This window comes from Corvus kubaryi, unplaced genomic scaffold, assembly GCF_017639235.1.
Source record: "Corvus kubaryi isolate FWS band 111438036 unplaced genomic scaffold, C.kubaryi_AGA036_p1.0 74, whole genome shotgun sequence".
NCBI lineage: Eukaryota > Metazoa > Chordata > Aves > Passeriformes > Corvidae > Corvus > Corvus kubaryi.
The window spans coordinates 18,293,353-18,311,216 of NW_024582061.1; the positions used below are offsets into that span (position 1 = coordinate 18,293,353).

Sequence of the window (17,864 nt, forward strand, 5' to 3'; positions counted from 1 at the left end):
AAATGAGACTACCAAAAATTTTTCTGATTTGCAGTTATCAATTCTCCATTTATCCTGGCTTTAGTGTTTATTGTAAAGATCAAGTTTTTCTAAAGGGATAAGTGTTTTTTGGGATGGTTCTGGATAGGGTGTGTACAGCTCCAAATATCTTGAATGGCATCCTTTTAGGTGTCACACATTTGTCTTCCCTTGTTATTTCTCCTGGGCAGACTTAGTTTTATTTTTCAATAAGTAATGATAACAGGAACATGAAAGTCCTTTACCAAGGATCAGAGTGAGGAGAAGGGAGGGATCAACAGACAGGCAGTTACAAGGAAGGACACTCAAAACAAAGTTTTTTGGGTACTCCTCTATCATTTTTAGTGGTCTGACCAGAACCTGCCTTTGACTCTTCTTGGCTTCAGCGGCTGGTGTCATGCCTCTTTCCACATGCTAAACCTGTATCTCGGCCCCTTTCACTTCCAGATTAATTCCCTGTCTTATTTCACAAACAAGGCTGGCATTGTCACTGGGTCCCTTGGTGACTAAACCTCATTTTCCAAAATGCTACATATCAGTGGAGAGCAAGAGGCCATGAAGCTCCTGAGGGATGCTGGGGGATTGTGAAACGTGGCCCATCCACATCTGCAGCACTGCAGCTTTGTCCTGGACCAGCTCACACGATGCATATCTCTCTCCACCCCACTACCTCCACTTAGCACCTCTTTTGTCCTCATCACCTCGTGGTGCTTCAGGCATCAAGTCACCTTCTCTGCCATTTCTGCTGTCTGTAACACCTTCATGAGAGTCTGATCAGGCCTGGTGAACCCTGGCACTCTGCTTTAGGGCTGTTCAAGATTTGCTATAGCAGTACCATCATGTGCAGAGGCGGTGCATATTTTCTCCTAGCTTGTCCCTGCTGCATGGGTTCCAAAACTGAAATGTACACCCATGAAGATCTTTCTTAAGGGATAGGCAGCTCTATGTTTTAATACTGTATCCCATGTCATACATTATATATGAGAAGATAGGCAGCAAACAGGATGACTGTGTCCAAAGTGCAAGTTTAGTTTGGGGCTGTCTCCCTCTGACTCAGATGCCCTTTCTAGATTCTCAGCCTTGTAGAAGAAGGAATCACTCAATTTTGGCCTAAAAAAAGAATATTTTCTTTCCCACTTATGGTATGTTTTAAAAAACAGTTCTGAATTGGCTTTTACACTGTTTACATCTGGCATCCAAATAATTTAACACTGTCTCTTGATGTGAGACTTCGAGTAACCAATGGGTATGTCGGCACTAGTGTGGAATTTGGCAGCTGCCATCAAGAGCCAGTTCAGACTCTGTTTACCTGCTCTGTGTTTTTCCTTTAAGGAAATGATGCAGGGAATGAGCAGGTACTGAGTGAGGTGCATGAGAGAGTCTGGGAAATGGGAAAGTCCTTCCACTCTTGGAAATGAAAATTCGCCTTGTTTTTTAAATTTTGAAATTCAATGTATCAATGTGTCAATGCACAAAATGCAGAGTTGATTAAAGTTGAGTGGAAAACCTCAAATTAATACATCAAATAATGAGAAATGCCATGGATGTGCTTTTCCAAACCATCCAAGTGAAGTTAAACGTGTGTTTCTCATGGTTATTAATGGATCGGAGGTATGCAAATCCCTAGCTTTTAGAAATTGCAGTCTATAATATCCTCATGTTATTACTGTGCTGTTGATTCCTGCTTGGAAATGAAAACTGGAAGTGGAGAATTAAGAAAGGAAGGAAGGAATTGTCCAATGTCTTTTCAAAGGGTTTCAGTTCTATTTAAGAGGCAAACCTGGTGTTGCTCTGTGCAGCATTCTGCTGCCTGTTTAAACTGAGTCTTGCACTTCAGGAGGCAAAGCTGCTTTCAACCCTGCTGAAATCCTGTCGAGGGGCCTCACATGCAGCAGCATGTCCCTTGATTTGGGTGGTCTCCTCTGAGCCCAGATCCAGTTCTGAGGTGGGGCAGACAACAGTTGCACGTAGGAAATGGTTTATGCCTCGTAAGCTTTGAAAGCCCGTGTTTCAAGCGGAGCATACGCATGCATGGAGTGACAGCTGTGGCAACTGAACCCTCCAGGTGGTGAGGATATTTCAGTCTCTGGCAGGGAGGACCTGTCTCAACCCTCTAAATTTCTCTAAGCGGGATGCTGGGGGGAGGGTGAGATCCTGGCAGGGGAATAGTGGCTCTAGCCTGGCTCTGCAAGCCAGGCTTGCAGAGAGGGGTGGCTGTGCCAAGCCTCTCTGCTCTGGCATTTAGAAGTTGGCACTGGGCAATGCCAGACTGACCTGCTGTCTCTCTTAATGGCTTTTGTGTGTGTGACACTGAGTCCTGCAGCTCTGCACGTGTGTGCCAGTCTGGGTAAGCAGGTCAGACCCGCTCCTTTGCTCCCTCGCCCAGCCATTTCCTTCATTCTCCCTCGCTCATCCTGATGAGGATCCAAGGGGACTCAAATTATGAGGAGCAATAAACACAGCTGAACTTTTGCTGCAGCAGAGCAAAGTCTCAAGGGGCGATCAGATAACAACCTACAAACATTTTCACGGTGGAAACGGTGAGTTAAGACGTAGAAATGATTTAGGCTGAATGAAGGAGATATTATTAAAGTTACAGGATAGCTGAGCAAAGGGGAAATTTAGGCTGAGTTTAGGGAAATGTTTCAAAATGTGAGCCATCTCCTAGCAGTGGTAATCTTACTGTTTGAGTTGTTTCAGAGCAGGTAGTGTGCTAAAGCAGGTGCTGTAGACAGTAATCCTGAAGTGACTGGAGGAAGGGCAAGACTATTAAGCAGAGGATTTTAATTTTTGATTTCTATGAATCATTTGGTGTTGGTCTCAACAGAAGCTTGCAGGCTGTGGCCGTATCAGCTATCGCCCGTGATATGTAAAATATGTGGGTGAGAGGAAGTGGGAAGGACACTGGGAACTTACCCTTGGGCAAGCTTACAATAATGAGACATAGTTCTTCATCTGTTGGGAATGATATGGGTCTAATTGATGATCAAAGCATTTTTTGTACTGCCTTAAGTGCAGGGAGAGAATTGCTCTTCTCTTTTGCATGGGGTAGAGACGTGGAAGCACTTTGTCACCTTATTCTTGGATACACCTGTTCGATAGATGGAGGCAAACTAGCCTCTGATGTATCTGACACTGCCCAAGTCAGGAAGGAGTTTGTATGTAGTTTTATAAAGAAAGAAAAGCTTTGAAGAAAATAAACAGAGAATAGAAGTAAACACATGTGCTACTTTCCACTCAGTGTCTATGGAAAGAGAGCTAACAGTGAGGTAATGAGAGAGCTCCAAGGGCTTTGAAGGCTTTGTCTGGGGGTGTGTGATGCCTTCCCCAAAAGAACAAGGCTGACTTGGGAGAAATAAGGGAAAATTGGAAACATTTTGAATGTTAGATAGAAATGCATCTGTGGGACATTACAGGTATGGACAAAGGTGCATACTGGAGAGGGAGTGATTGTGAAGAACAGAAAGAAGACCTGCCCAAAAGGCCTTGGAGAAATGTTTCTGCCACTGTCATAGGAGCATTTATAGCTGAGAACGATAATATAAGTGATGTTCAAGGCTAGTTAAAATAAACTAAACCATACCAGTTTTCATCTCAAACTACTGAAATGCCCTTGGGGGGCTGTTTACTGAGGGTCACCACAATAAACCCTTTTGGTCCAGGTGCTGGATTGTTGCATTCACCACTGTGTATGGCATTTTCCATTGTCTGTAGTCTCTGCCATCTTTCTGCTCTGAATGTATGGAGATTTTCCTGCAGCATCATTCAGTCTGTTTATCAGCACCTGAAGTGTGCAGGCACTTTCAAGACACATCTATCGTGCCCCAGATCCATCCTCCTTTTCTTTGTGTCTGTTGACAAAATTCCTGGAACAATAGGGCTGTGAGCCAGAAGAAGATTTATGGGCACTTATGTCACCTACGTGGTAAGCAGTAATACGGGAAACAGCAGCACAAGAGTTGTCAATGTACAAATAGCCTGGGCTGAAGGTATGGTAGGGCAATTGTTAAAACAGTGTTAGGAAAAGAGGAATGCTTCTTCAGAGGTATACAATATGCAGCATGTGTACACTGCAGAGTAACCATGAGATTGGGAGCAAGTCCTAAGCTGAAATTGGGTCGTCAAAAATCAGAGAGTTGGAGAAGCTTAGGTGTAAATTTTGGTGTGATTTATAGCTTTAAACCCCAGCTCTTAGGACTAGCAGTTGATGAGGTTCCAGTCTGTCCTCCCTCTTTTTTTTTTTTCCCGTGGGTCTTCTTAGCTCCTCCAGTTTGCCCATAAGGCAGGTAGTAGACAAAGGGATCAAAAAGTCACCAGTCATCTGTCATTGGTAAATACAGAAATAGTGTTCCTCTTTGATCTGGACATACTTGTATTTCCTTGTGTGACAGCCCAGTAGCCATCTAGTGCAATGCTGACTTCCCTACAGCTTCTTCTGGTGCACTTGTTCTCTGGTGGTATGTTGGATACCAGGCCCAAAGCACCTTCGAGGTTTGTAAAGTATTTCCCAGGTGAGATGGACTTCTTCCTACTTCCAACTAGATCCTGAAACAGAAGGATTGCTTTTGGATTCATTGTCTGATACTGTTCAAGCTGTTAGAGGAATGAAGGCAGTGTGAATTAAGATGCTGTCAAAGGTGAGCAAATACCAAAGGGTAGTGCTGATGTCTCACAGTGGGTCTGGCAGGACGTCTGTCTTTAGGTAGTAATGGGACTGAGAGGTGGTGATAGTGGTGAGGCCTGGAATTGGGCTGGTGATGAGAGTAAGGCTGGGAATTAGAATTGCAGCTGGTGCAGATACAAAATTTGCTGTTGAATTCAGATTCTGTGGCCTGAAGTCTAAGCAAAGCCCAAAAAACAGTGGGATAGGAACTTCCTTGTGGCTCTCCAATGAAGCATAGGAGGGGGAAGCTTTTCATTCTCCCATATGGAGCCAATATTCCTGTGAAGTTCCCTTTGCTGGTGGTTTTGGGCATGGTTCAGCCTCCTGTCCCAAGCATTGTCTTCCTCTTAATTAGGAAAGCTGCCTTCAAGACAGCTTTTTGTCTGGAACTGCAGTATTACATGACTTCCTTTCCTCTTGCTGTCTTGAGCTTGGAGACTGGATTTAGGGGAGCCTGCAAACACCCTTTCAAGAGGGTATTGTGCAAGGGTACCTAGATGGCATGACTGCAGCAGGACCAGTGGCAGCACACAACAGAACTACCCCCAAAAACCTGTGACCAGCCTTTGTTCTGCCTCAGTTTCCTTCTCTGACCTGAAGATTGCCTGGCTTTGCTGTACACTGCCGGAGTAGTAGTCTGTTTACAGTTAGCCTGGTTGAATGCACAGTGACCTATTTGTGTACTTTCTGTATTTTGAAATATCATCCGGAAATATCTCTTAATGCTGAGCTGTATTTTGCCTGTGCAGCCTAATAATTTTCTATTAATACTTATCTTAGGTCTGATCCGCGTAAAAGTGCAGTGTCAAGTAAGGTTCTCATGATATTTTTAAGCAATCTAACCTTTGGTCCTGGCTAAATTCCAATTGGAATAATTACTGTCTGACTACCTACATTCCTCATGCATTTTCAATTGGAGAAGTTAGCTTTCACTTCCCATTTTGAAAGTGATTGTGTAACATTGCTCTGCAGTGAGTAGATGCTGCATTCCTCTACAGTGGTGGATATGTTTTATTGGTAAGTAAAATAAGATTATAGAGGTATAATGATTTTACTGGCATGTTTATACCTAAATATAGATATGTCTGTAAAACCACTTCATCTAATGGCCCTCCCATATATTATTTTCTAGGGAGTAAGAGCCAATATAATAGTGTGCAGTTTTGTGTAAAGGATTTTACACACCAGTCTGGAGTTTGGGATTTACTAAATTGTTTTGGAGTGCCAAAATCACAGAAAATACTTCCAACACCGTGTTGCCCCACACCACCTCTAAGGGAAAATCCTGCTCATGTAAAATACTTGGTAATAAAATATACTTGCATGTATATTCTTGACTGGTGAAATTATATTGTAAAATTATTAGAATTTCTTGAAACAACAAAGGGTAAATGCCCTGTTTTACAGCTGCAGCCTTGTCAGGTGCTTATGAATTTCTTTGTGTGTGAATTTCTCCATTCCCCTTTTTCACTGGAAACAGGAACACACTTAGAAGGAGGTCCATGTGCTGCCTCCAGTGCTTTCTTGATTGAGTACCTCGAATGTTTGCACTTGAACACTGTAGGAATTATGGACAAAACTTCTTGCTCTGTATGCAGAAACACATTTTCACAATAGTTCTGGGCTCCCCTTAGTCTGATAATAAGTCTGTGGTGGTTCACCCCACCTTGTCTCTACTAGCACACATTCAAAAGGGGCCTGCAGTGAGCCAGACCAGAGGAGGAACACGAGGTGAGGTTGGTGTTGGGATGTCTGTCCCTTTCTCTAACAGCCAGCACATGCATGTGAGCGGGTGTGTGAAGAGTGGCTACTGATGTGAACATGAGTGAGCCCCAAGGAGGGAAGGGATTGTAACACCATGAGCACTCCTGTTTCAGTCTTTGAGCAGCTCACCCCTACGCTGCCTTGTGGGACCTGAATGGTGAAAACCACACTCAGCCCTGGGTTGGGTGTGATCTGTTGATGTTCTCCTGCCTTATCACATCCCCAGCTGCCATCCTACGAGGGGACCTGGTACCTGCTATTCCCTCAGAAGAACACTGCTGTCTGGCACACAGACTGCCCATGGAGCACCTGAAAGACATAGCAAGCATGACAGACACGTTATGTATGAGCGAGAGATGGAGAGGTGTCTTGGTTGGTACAACACAGATTACCTATGCATTGCTCTGCCTGATCCAGAGAGGGCTTATGGCTGAGGATCCAAATTGGAGATTGCGGGTTGGCTACTGAGACCCAGACAACCTCCTCTTTGTATTACCTACTTCCTAGCCCTGGCTGCTCCCTGTATATCTGGCCAAAGCCTGAGGATCTGGCACTGTTCAGATAACTCAATCTTGTGTTGAATGGAAAAATCTGCCCGAGTGGGGCACAGACACCCAACAGATGGCACCTATGTGCTCTTCAGGATCTGGGCTCTCTTCTCCTTCTTGGATGTAGATGCTAGAGATTTACTGGCTTTGATGCAAGTGAAGAGAAGGGAATGGGTTTCTTGTCGGCCATTTTTCCCACTGGGAGAAGCATGTGCTTGGGTGTGAAGGCTGACAGCTTCCATGACTACCTTTATAGCTCCTGCATGAATGCTATCCAAGCCCTGGGTTGAAAGGCCCTGTGAAATATTCCTAGTGGGAAAGGGGCTGGGGAAAACCTACACTCTCCTCCCTGGGCATCACAACTAGCCATTGCCTAGCCAAGTGTAATATACTGTATGAGTCGATACAGAGGGACCACAGGAGACATATTTTAAGAGAACAAATATAGCATTTAAGTGAGTGAGCAAGAGAGTGAGAGACAGAGAGTGTATAGAGTGCATTAAAGTTAATAAAGCATTGCAGAAATGGGGACTGCATTTCACTGTGAAGGAATCTAATTTAGGGACTCGTAATTGGAGGATAACAGTCATACTGGAATGAAGTTAACTGTTCATTTTGCCAAACTCTCAAAGTCTCTTGGTTCTCCTTGTGAGCATCTCTCAGAAAGTGAATCCTTCAGAGAGTTTAGAATCGATTGGTGCTTCACACCCGCAGTCCTTTCAGCTTCTTAAGTGGATTTGGTTTCTCCAGTGCATATTTATTATCTATTTTATTATCTGCTTATTTATGTGGTAATATCAATGCAGGATACATTCTCTCTGCTTAGAATGACAATGAGGGAGCAGGTGTTGAGCCTGTGTGTTCTCCTGGGCAGGGCAAGATGGGGCTTCTTGGGCCTTTTCCCTGTGGGTGGCTGGTGTCAGCAAGAGTTCTTTTGTGGACTTCCTGCTTCCACAAAGTTTTGCCAGCATTGTCCCTGTTGCTGTGACTTTCTGTTCATTTGATAGAGGCGTGTGTAGCAATGAACAGTATGGAAGGGTCCCATTCTTGGACACCCAGGACCAGAGGTGTAGCACAAAGAAGCTCAGGGCTGGTGTATTTATTTCAAATGTGCCTGTGCTGAAGAACATAATTATGGGCACGAGTAGCTGAGCAGAACCTGTTGTGTTGAGGGAAAGTCTTCCTTAGTTTGAAATGCCTGAAATCTCCTTGGGACATCAGTGTGGCCCTGGGTGGGCACACTGAGCAGTGCTACCTCCCACAGGGGTGGTGGGCAGATGGGCGGAACACTGCTCTCTTGTCTCTGATATTTACACTGCATAGGTGCTGTAAGAATTAGTTCATTAGTGTTTGTAGAGTGCCTTGAAGATGAAAAGTGCTGTGGAAATGTGAACTATTATTAAAGCGCAACTCAAGAAAGAGCAAGGAACAGTCCTGCAGGGACATGTCCCACTCAGGCACGGGCTAGAGAGATGACCTCATCAGGTTTTTCCATTTCTACTGATGTGATTACAAAATATAGTGGACATGCTCAGGGAGAAGATTGATGTAACATGCCTGGCTGTAGTAGCTGAGGGTGAACCATTGTAAGCTCTGTTGGCATTTCTACTTCCGTGCAAACATAGCTGTCAGATGGACTTGGAGGGTCCTGATCCGGTTTTGACCATGACTGCTGGGAAATTTTGTATTCCTGGCTTTTAAAAGAAAAAAAAGAATCTGGTATCAGTGGGAAGCATATGGCTGTGCTACACACGGGAGCTGTGTGTGTCCTGGTGATGGTACGAAGGTTGTGTGCAATGGATACGCACATACGTGTACATCCGATGACCTTGCCCATTTGTCCTCACTTTGCTCTGGAGGGACTGTGCTGAGAAAGGAAAAGGGAGTCCTTATCTGCCTGGTCTCCTCAGTCTCCCTGCCTATACCTCCAGCACAAGTCCAAACTGATCACAAGCACCAGTCATTCCTTTGTGTTGAGGGTAAGCACTCAGACATGGGCTTGACATACGCAATTAATTTCACAAAGACAGCGGATCAGCTGTCAAAGAACCATTCTCTATCACTTTTGACTTGGGTCTCAGAGTGACATGGGACCTGAGAAATGACACGATCCCATCTTCTGCTGACAGCTGTTCTCTAAAGTGATTCCAGACTCTGAAGTAGGGGCTGGACTGGTCTGACCCCCCAACAACAATAGACCACCTGAATGTAGCCAAAGGGCTAGATGTCAGACTAGAAGGATTGTTGGGAGGAGAGCTAGTGGCTGAGGAAGATCAATGGATCTTCCTTGAAGGCTGAGTGCATGATTGACTTGTCAATTAATCACTTTGTTTTGCTTTCCCCCTTTCCTTTTTCTCTTCCTCGCTCAGGGAGTGTAAGAGCCGAAGATGAGGCCCAGGGTGGAGTGCTACTCTCCAAGGTTTTGGCTGGTGCTGGCAGTCCTCGCAACAACAGGGAGCGGGGCCCATGCCCAGAAAAGCCACCCGAGCATTGGCATTGCAGTCATCTTGGTGGGGACCTCAGACGAAGTGGCCATCAAAGATGCCCACGAGAAAGATGACTTCCACCACCTCTCAGTGGTGCCTCGGGTGGAGCTGGTGGCCATGAATGAAACAGATCCCAAGAGCATCATCACCCGCATCTGTGACCTCATGTCAGACCGGAAGATTCAAGGGGTGGTATTCGCTGATGACACAGACCAGGAAGCCATTGCCCAGATCCTGGACTTCATCTCTGCCCAGACCCTCACTCCCATCCTGGGCATCCATGGAGGCTCCTCTATGATCATGGCAGATAAGGTAAATTTAAATGAGCTTCCTTCTATTGCAGACCCGTGGCTCCAAACTTAAAACAAAGAGAAGTATCTTATTCTGTGATCCTCAGGTGGTGTCTCATGGGGCCAAAGGCTTGGGGGATTAGACAGCTTCAGATTCAAAGACAGATTAAAAGAGCTAACTGTGTGTAGCACTACCGAGAAGAGCCTATTAATCATGTGGAATTACCTGCAACAGAAAAAAACTGAGGAGGAAAAGAAGCAGGTAGAAGAAACCTGCAAAAGAATCAGCCCTTTTCTTCTTCCTTAGGAAGGGTAAAGAGCCCCTGACAATTGTAATTTTTTTTAAGGTTTTATTTTTGCCTGTATTTTACCTTAGAAGAGCCAGGGATCATAGCCTGGGATTTTTCCTGCATGTAGCTGGAGGACATTGTGGTATTTTCAGGGATGCTTAATGCAGCTCTTACATCTTAATTGGAATATAATTGAATCTTTAATAAAGCCATCCTCTCTATAAAGTGTTCATTAGCTCCTGAAGTTAAATAGGTGTTAGCTAAAGTGACTAACCAGTCTGAACCAGTCAAGCTAAATCTTTCTTTTTTCCACTGCACTACTTTATTCCTTCATATCACAGACATTTCATTGTTTTCCCAGGCCCTAGCCAGTCTTCTGAGGAAGTACTACACAAACAAGCCATCCTGCTACTGCTTTTGAACAGGGCAAGATGCAGAGAGGGAGTAGCATCTTTCCACCTTCAGGAACAGGATGTGCAGCAATTCACACCTGAGTGTGCATTTGGCCAGACCGTGTGGCTAACAGTGGCCTCGGGGCTACTGTTGGCCAGTGGGAACATGTGAGAAGAGCTGGCTGTCCCTTGCCTTGCAGGCTTGGGCCAAGGCTTTTATTGAGACCATTGACCATTCTTTGTGCATCCCAAAGAAGTAAACAGGGACACAATCTGACCGCCTTTTTCTTTTACAGATGGCTCTGAAGTGAATCTGAGACATTTAACTAGGCAGAATTAGGGCTAACTGAATGAAGGGTGAGAATTGACCTGGTCACTATAGCAGCTTTTCCTCAGAAAGAGATCTAGTGAGATGAGAAATCCAGGCACATTCTGTTTTATTTACCTTGCAAGTAAATAATCCAATGCAGGGTATTGAAGGTGCTAACAAATTATTTTCTGATTCTTTGACTAACTGCTCAGTTGCCAAATAACACACAGTTAGTATGCAGAGTTATTTTCTTGTATTGGCCTTTAAACTGAAATAGTCACTGAATAATCATGGGCCTTTTTTCTCTCACTCCTTGAACAGTTGCGCATGTGCTGAAGTCACCCATTCCACTCACAGTGAAGCTTTTCTGCCTTGGAGGCCAGGCAGGCAGCAATGCAGCGTCTTGACGATCTCCTGCCTGCTGTGTTGCATGTTTATCTATGTCTGTGCAAAAGAGAGTTGGAAGCAGTGCTCAAGTGCTGCATTTCACACTTGGGGTGACATTTTACATCTTTTGACAAGTGTAAGAGTTACTGACACAAGACCTCCTGAACACTGGGAAAAGGTCCTTGTGACTTTGAACATGGCAGGCCAAATTCTGATTTCAGATTCCCGCAGTGTAAATCCAGCATAACCCCGTTGCTTTTGGCAGGATTAGATCAGATTTACGCTGCTGTAATTCAAAGAGAAGTTTGGCCTATTGAACTTTGAAAAGGTTTTTCTTTCTACCTGTCCCTAGTCTCTCCTTGGGAAGGCAGCATCTCCTGCCACTGCCCTGTGTACCCCACCGGCTTTCTTCTAAAGAGCGTTCTGGCAGGCAGGCAGCCCACAGGGAGCTGAAAGGTGAAAGCCTTATGAATGGAGACTTCTGTTTTACCAAACTCCTTTTTTTTTTTTTTTTGGTTTTGCAGACAGGAGGTTTGCAGGTTATGTACAAAGATCTGCAGTTTTAGGAAAGGCCAAGGTTTCTTTGAAACATAATTTGAAAAGGCTGACCTTTACAACTTCTGATCCACAGGTGTGTAATCTTTAATGGATAATATTTATTTGATGAATTGAATTAAAATATGGTAGAGAGTAAATACACTGAAATTCTACTAAAAATACTGAAGTCAGCCTGGTAAGTCCTTAAACAATTTACTTCCCACAGAAGGCCTTGACAGAGGCTTTGCTTTTAGTGACTCTTAGTCATATTCTTTGCAGATGAGTTGTGTGGCTGAGGTTTGATCCTGCAAGCATGGCTTGCTTCTTTCAGCATCCCCTCAACGCCCACAGCAGTCAGCTGTGATTGAACTTGCTCAGCATTTCACAGGTTCAGATCTGCACTTACAGCTTTGTTATGCTCCCCGTGTGTTTGTGATCAGTAGCGCCAATGCAAACTTAAGGAATGCTAGAAACCACTAATGCCTTGGTGTGACAGATAAGTCCCTCTTCACTGGAATTTAATGCACAAAATCTCCCCAGTCAAACCACCTTTCCTGAAGTAGCATGTGAAATTCTGTTTCACCTTCAGCGAGGGTTTAATAAGTGTTCTGTTAGGAAATGTGGGTCATGTGTAAAAAAGGGCTTTGTAATGTACTATGCAACTGGTAAATTGAGACACAAAAGGGCAGGCAGAAAGAAAAAAAAAATAGGATTTCAAGCCCGAATTTTCTTTTGTCCTGTATATAAAGACAGAAATATTGTATAATATGCACTATAAGCTGGCTTTATCTCAGTTAGTATTCATCTAGAAGTTTTCTACCCACCAGCTGGAGATCTAGGCATCAGTGGTAAAGGAGGCACCACCTGAGGACATTTCACCCCACTCAATTCAGGGTGCAGTGAAATGCTCATGGGACAGTCCTGTGTCTCCTCACTGATTACTGAAGAAGGCTGTACCTCAACTTGTTCATGATGCCTCCAGTTAAATGCCATGAATCCCGCCCTAGGGTTGACATAACAGGTGGAGGTATGTTGCTGAAAGTGGAACATCTCTTTTTCCTGATTGTTTTGTTCAAACTCACATTCTTAAATATTGCATTTGATTAGATTTTGTAAATAATGTTTACATATTTTTGTTTTCCCTGTGTTTTGCCTTTTTCCTCTGAAAAATAAGTATACAGGAATTTACATGTTTTTGCTGTTTTTACTCCGTGGTGCTTGTGTCTCTAACTCCACTGCTTACCTGTTACAGAGTGTTACATTTAATTTCTGCCTAATCTGGCATAAGAAGAAAGTGACCAGATGATCTGTGCACACTGTGGTCTGGGTTTAGTTCCAGGAGAACGGTGAAGCAGAGACACGTGATGTGCCTCACTTGAGCTCTGGAGAGGCCACTTTGCCTGCCGAGTGAGAGTTCTGTCATAGCCAGTTCAGTCCCTTGAGTTTGATAAGCATGCCAGCAGTGACACCAGATGGAGTGAAATGCAGCAGTCCTTTTGTTGGGGCTGGGTGGCCTGGGAGTGATGGCTGAGGGGGTCTGACAGACCCCATGTTTGTTCTGCTCAGATGAGCAAGGCCGTAGCTCTGGGACAGGGTAGAAGAGTGCTCACACTGTTTCAGCCCTGTCAGAAAGCACCTTATTTTGCTGCTGATTCCTTGAAAAGGACGAGGGCAATAGCATCATATCACCAGGGTCTGTGATGAGAAAGGGAATAGCACTGATTACTGGTGTTCTGTGTTTAATCCAAAATAGATGAGATGGAGAGGAGAGAAATGTGCACCACCAACAGTGTTAGGTTTCTGTGGTCCAAAAACTTTGATGTGGAAGCTTGCTGGTCTCTTCAGTTTGCCTGATGTTGCTGCAATGATCTGACTTTGAACGGCTTGTGTTTCGTGATTTTAAGCATTAGTTTGTATTGTCTAGAGGACTGCAATGCACTTTTGACCAGAGAGCATATCTGCTGGCCTTCCAGCACTTAAAATAATTTCTTGTTTCTCCCCAATTGTTTTGAAAGCAGAAATTAAATTGTATGAGGATGCCCTGTGTTAGGAGACTGATGGTGAAAGTAAACCTTCAAGACTGCAAACCAAGCTTCAGTTCAGATAACCACACAAACCAGTATCTTGGGTTGCAGACCTGCAACTGGAAATCTGGACTAGGCTTTTCTTCATTTCTTTTCAATATTACCTAAAATGAATTCTTCCCAGACCTAAAATCAGTTCTTCAGAGGTAGAAGGTAAAGGAACAGTCACAAAAAAAAAAAGGAAATAACATTTACAAATGTACATTCAGAGGTATGTCAAGAGAAGGGTGAATTGTTATTCTGATTTACAAAACTTACTGTGTTGGAAGAGATTTAGTTTCTTGCCTAAAAAATGACCATACCATTTGGCTGACTGGTCCATTGTGTAATGACAGACTATTTATTTGTTTTAAAATAACAGAAGAAATCAACTTGGTGATAATGAATGCAGAAAAGGTAAGAGCAGAAAATGCCTTGGGTTCTCTTACAGTACAGCTGGTGGCCATCACTTTTGCTGGAACTGTTCCTCATTACTTCTTCACAGTCACGTTATTTTGCCAAAGCTTCTTGTCCTGGGCAGCTTTATAGTAACACAATGGTGCACAGGCAGAAGAGGAAAAAAGTATTGGAAGAAGAGGATGGTTATGTTTTCCCAGGTGAAAATCAGTCTTCTGTGTCTCTGCATCCCTTGCTATTTTCTCCAGGGCTTGCCCACACAGGGATACATGCAGTATGCTGATGGAAATGAAACGGTAGGGAAGAGTGATCTTTCACTGGGCCGTGCCAGTAATACAATTTGTATAAAAGCTGCATAAAACTAACCTGAAATTTAAAATTTGTGATCTGTTCTAGGCCAGATTCTCCCTCCTTTTTTTTCACACAGCGTGGAGCTGGCTTTTCTCTGACTCTCTCCACTGCCTTGTTGTTTTTTTCCGTTTATTCTAAAGCCGTAATATTTTCCTCTGCCTTTTTATCCCCACTTCATAAATCCCTTTATTTTTGTTTTCTGTAAAACTTGCAAGACACATTGTCTCTCTCTTTCAATGCCAAAGGTTGCTGTGATCACTCCATGTTTGGGCCATGCTGCTGCAGCAGTCATTTCTTTGGTCTTTGGGTGAGGAGCAAGTCCGAAGTTGGACAGTGAGGGTAAAGCACCAGGGAAGGAGAGTAGCTGTTGGCCAGAGTGCAGCAAAGTGATGCTGCAGGTACAGGGAAGCCAAAACGAGTTGGATAAGCTGAGCACCTAGATAAGCACTGAAACCAGGACAAAGTCAAAGACACTGGGACAGTGCTGCTAAAAGCAGAACATCTGTAATTAAAAGGAAAGCACTTTCACACTCAGGTTTTCAAAGGTTAAGTAATAGGGATGCATGGGGAATGAAAACCTCATTTTTTGGGTGCAAATTTGTTTCATTTCCATTACGGATGACATCTGAAATTTTTCAAGCCCTTGTGTGAAGGAAATTCAGTGAAAAAAAAAAAAAGGGAAAGAAAAAAAGATAAAGTTCCCTTTGAATGGATTATATGAATTGAAGTAAAATAAATTCCAAACAAGATGCTGCTTAGAAGGGGGGAAAAGGCACATTTTGGTCTGCAGACGTTGAAAGATTTCTATTCCTTTTTTCCCTCCAAACAAATTTATATGCAGTTCATGTAATTTCACAAAGTGTTTTCATTTCTCTGAAACTGCATTTGATGATAGTAATAGTTTAAATGTTTCTTAAACTAATCTAATGATTAGCAAAGATGAGTTTGATTTAAAAAAATAAAAAAGAAATCAGCAGTTTCCCTTCAAGCTCTTAATAATTTTATTACGGATGTGATTAATATACTTCTTTTGCTTTTGGTACTCTGTTTCCTTCTGCTGCCAAAATAATGCTCCCTGTAGCTCACAAATAATGAACCAAATATCATGTGTCCTCAAATTACGAGTCTGCTGCAAAGGTTGGGGAAGGAGAATAAAAGGTAAGTCACAGAGACATAGGCAATAAAAGCCGGTATTGTATGCCAGTGTTGTTTTCCCCTTGTATACACATGTAATAAGAAGCCAGGTGGGTCTGTAATTTATGTTTACATCTGTGTCTAATTAACCCATACAAAATAACATTTTCTTTTATTCATGTAAAGAAAGGGAATATAGGCAGCATATTTTTGTGAAGTTTAACACCTGAGAATTTCCCTAGCACTATTTTTTTACTTTACAAATAAATTACAGCACTTAAGAACCCTCAGATATTAGGAAACCGCGACATGAACTTTTAGAGCTTTAACCTCTCCCCAGGGCCATGAAATCCTTCAATGTGAACTCACATTTTTTAAACAAGAGCTCAAGTACTCTCATTAGTATTATTTCAATGAAAATATGACTTTTCAAAAAAATGTATAATTTCTGTTATTAAATATCCATTAAAATTGTGTTGGGGTGTTTTGTTTTGTTTTTTTTTTTAATTTTTAAAGCTTTCCTCTACTTCATCTCCAATTTTCTTGGGAGGAACTCCATTTCAAGTATTTTTTCTGGGGTATTGTTTTCAAGAGTCACAGGAAAAAAATGTGGAGTTGATTCCTTTTTTTTTTTTTTTTTTATCGCTTAAAAGCAACAAGAAAGCTTCTTTAAAAAAACAAAGAAAATAAAATTCTTATGGAAGTGTAAATTTCCATGAAATATCCCTGTCACTTTTTCCCTCCTAATAATTTATACTGGATGCACTTTGTATTTGCCCTGAGCCTTGGACACCTGATGCTTGAAGGTGTTTACCTGAGTTTGACTGTCACAGAATTGGGAAGGAGAAAACCTGGTACCCTGGTGAGACTCGTGCCCTGGGACGCTTCTGGGCAGAAGCAGTGCTGAGGGAAAGGATGGCCACACAGAGGTGTGGGTGCCTTCCTTTAACAGAAGTTGTCTCAGGCAACAAATGTAAAGCAAAAGTGAAGTCTGATTCCTTTGCATCAGCCTTCTGCAGCTATTTATAAGCTGTTTTGTTTCGGGTCATAGGATTTTTCCTTCAGGAGTACAGAGTGTTAGTTTTCTTCTGTTGTTATAGTGATGTTTTCTTTTGAGGGACAGAAGACCTTTCCTTCCCTAGCTCTGCACGCAACTTCTGCAACCCACCTGAGGTAAAGAGAAGGTGAATTAACCTTGTCATTACTCTTGCTTAAATGCGATGTTGCCACTGTCTACCTGAAATAGAACTGTTGAAGTGTCTGTGAGGAAAATGTTGATTTCCACCCAGCTTGGACCTGGGCATCTGTGAAAAAGCTCTTTCTTGATAGATTTCTAACCTTGATTTTCACACTAATGATATTTAGGTAGAGCTCTAAATCTGTAAGCACTTACCTAAAGAAAATCTGGAAGCTTGATGAGCTCTGACCAATAGTTATTTATAATCTTTATCTCAACCCCTTTCTTCAAAACAAAAAAAGCCAACAAAAAGGTTTTAAATCAATTTGTGCCATCCCCAGCCGGACAAGGAGATTAGTTTCTTCAATCTGGACAGGCAGTCCTTTATTACAACCCCCAGCAGTAACTTGTCTCACAAAATCTAAATTAATTACACTCAAATTTGTCCCTACCCTAAACTGGCCTCAAAATGAAATTGAAAACACGGACTGTGAAATTGCCCAATGCTGCTGCTTTAGATCTGCATGTCATTCCCCAGTAACTGCAGGACAGAGAGAAACGATTCTTTCCAGGGAATCTCTTATTCTCTTTGCCTTTTATTTGCCTCATTAGCCAAATTTGGAGGGGATGGGTTATGAAGAAAGATAAGGGAATTACATATACACAGGCTGGGAAGAAACAGGGTACAGAAGAAGACACAGTTGTAGTCTGTGACTCTGTTAATGGTCTGGAGCAGTTGATATATGAAGAAAGAGCAAAACAGCTGTATGTGTGTAGTGTAGATTGGCTGAACAATGAGTCAGGATGTGATTTATATACTCAATGAATAAAGGTAGACTAGAGAAAAAAATGCTCAGTGTAGCTGCCAGAAACAGAAGTAAGAATGACAGGATAAAGTTAGGGAAATACATTAAATGATGTATTATGATACATTAAATGATAATAATAAATGATATATATGTGTATCAAGGAAAAGGCTCAGACACTGAGTTTTATTAGGAAGTACTCTAGACTTCTTAGGGAAGAAATAGAAACCA

General features: G+C 42.8%; 1 protein-coding gene across 4 annotated transcripts in view; it reads left to right on the forward strand.

Moving 5' to 3' along the window:
• The window catches only part of GRIN2B (glutamate ionotropic receptor NMDA type subunit 2B), a 241,102-nt gene that overhangs the window by 42,202 nt on the left and 181,036 nt on the right, over positions 1-17,864 (forward strand). For all 4 annotated transcript variants that reach the window (XM_042050518.1, XM_042050517.1, XM_042050519.1 and 1 more), the window contains exon 3: positions 9,363-9,791. In XM_042050518.1, the coding sequence (XP_041906452.1) occupies positions 9,381-9,791 (411 nt within the window). In that variant the 5' untranslated portion in view covers positions 9,363-9,380. The remainder of the gene's footprint in view (positions 1-9,362; positions 9,792-17,864) is intronic.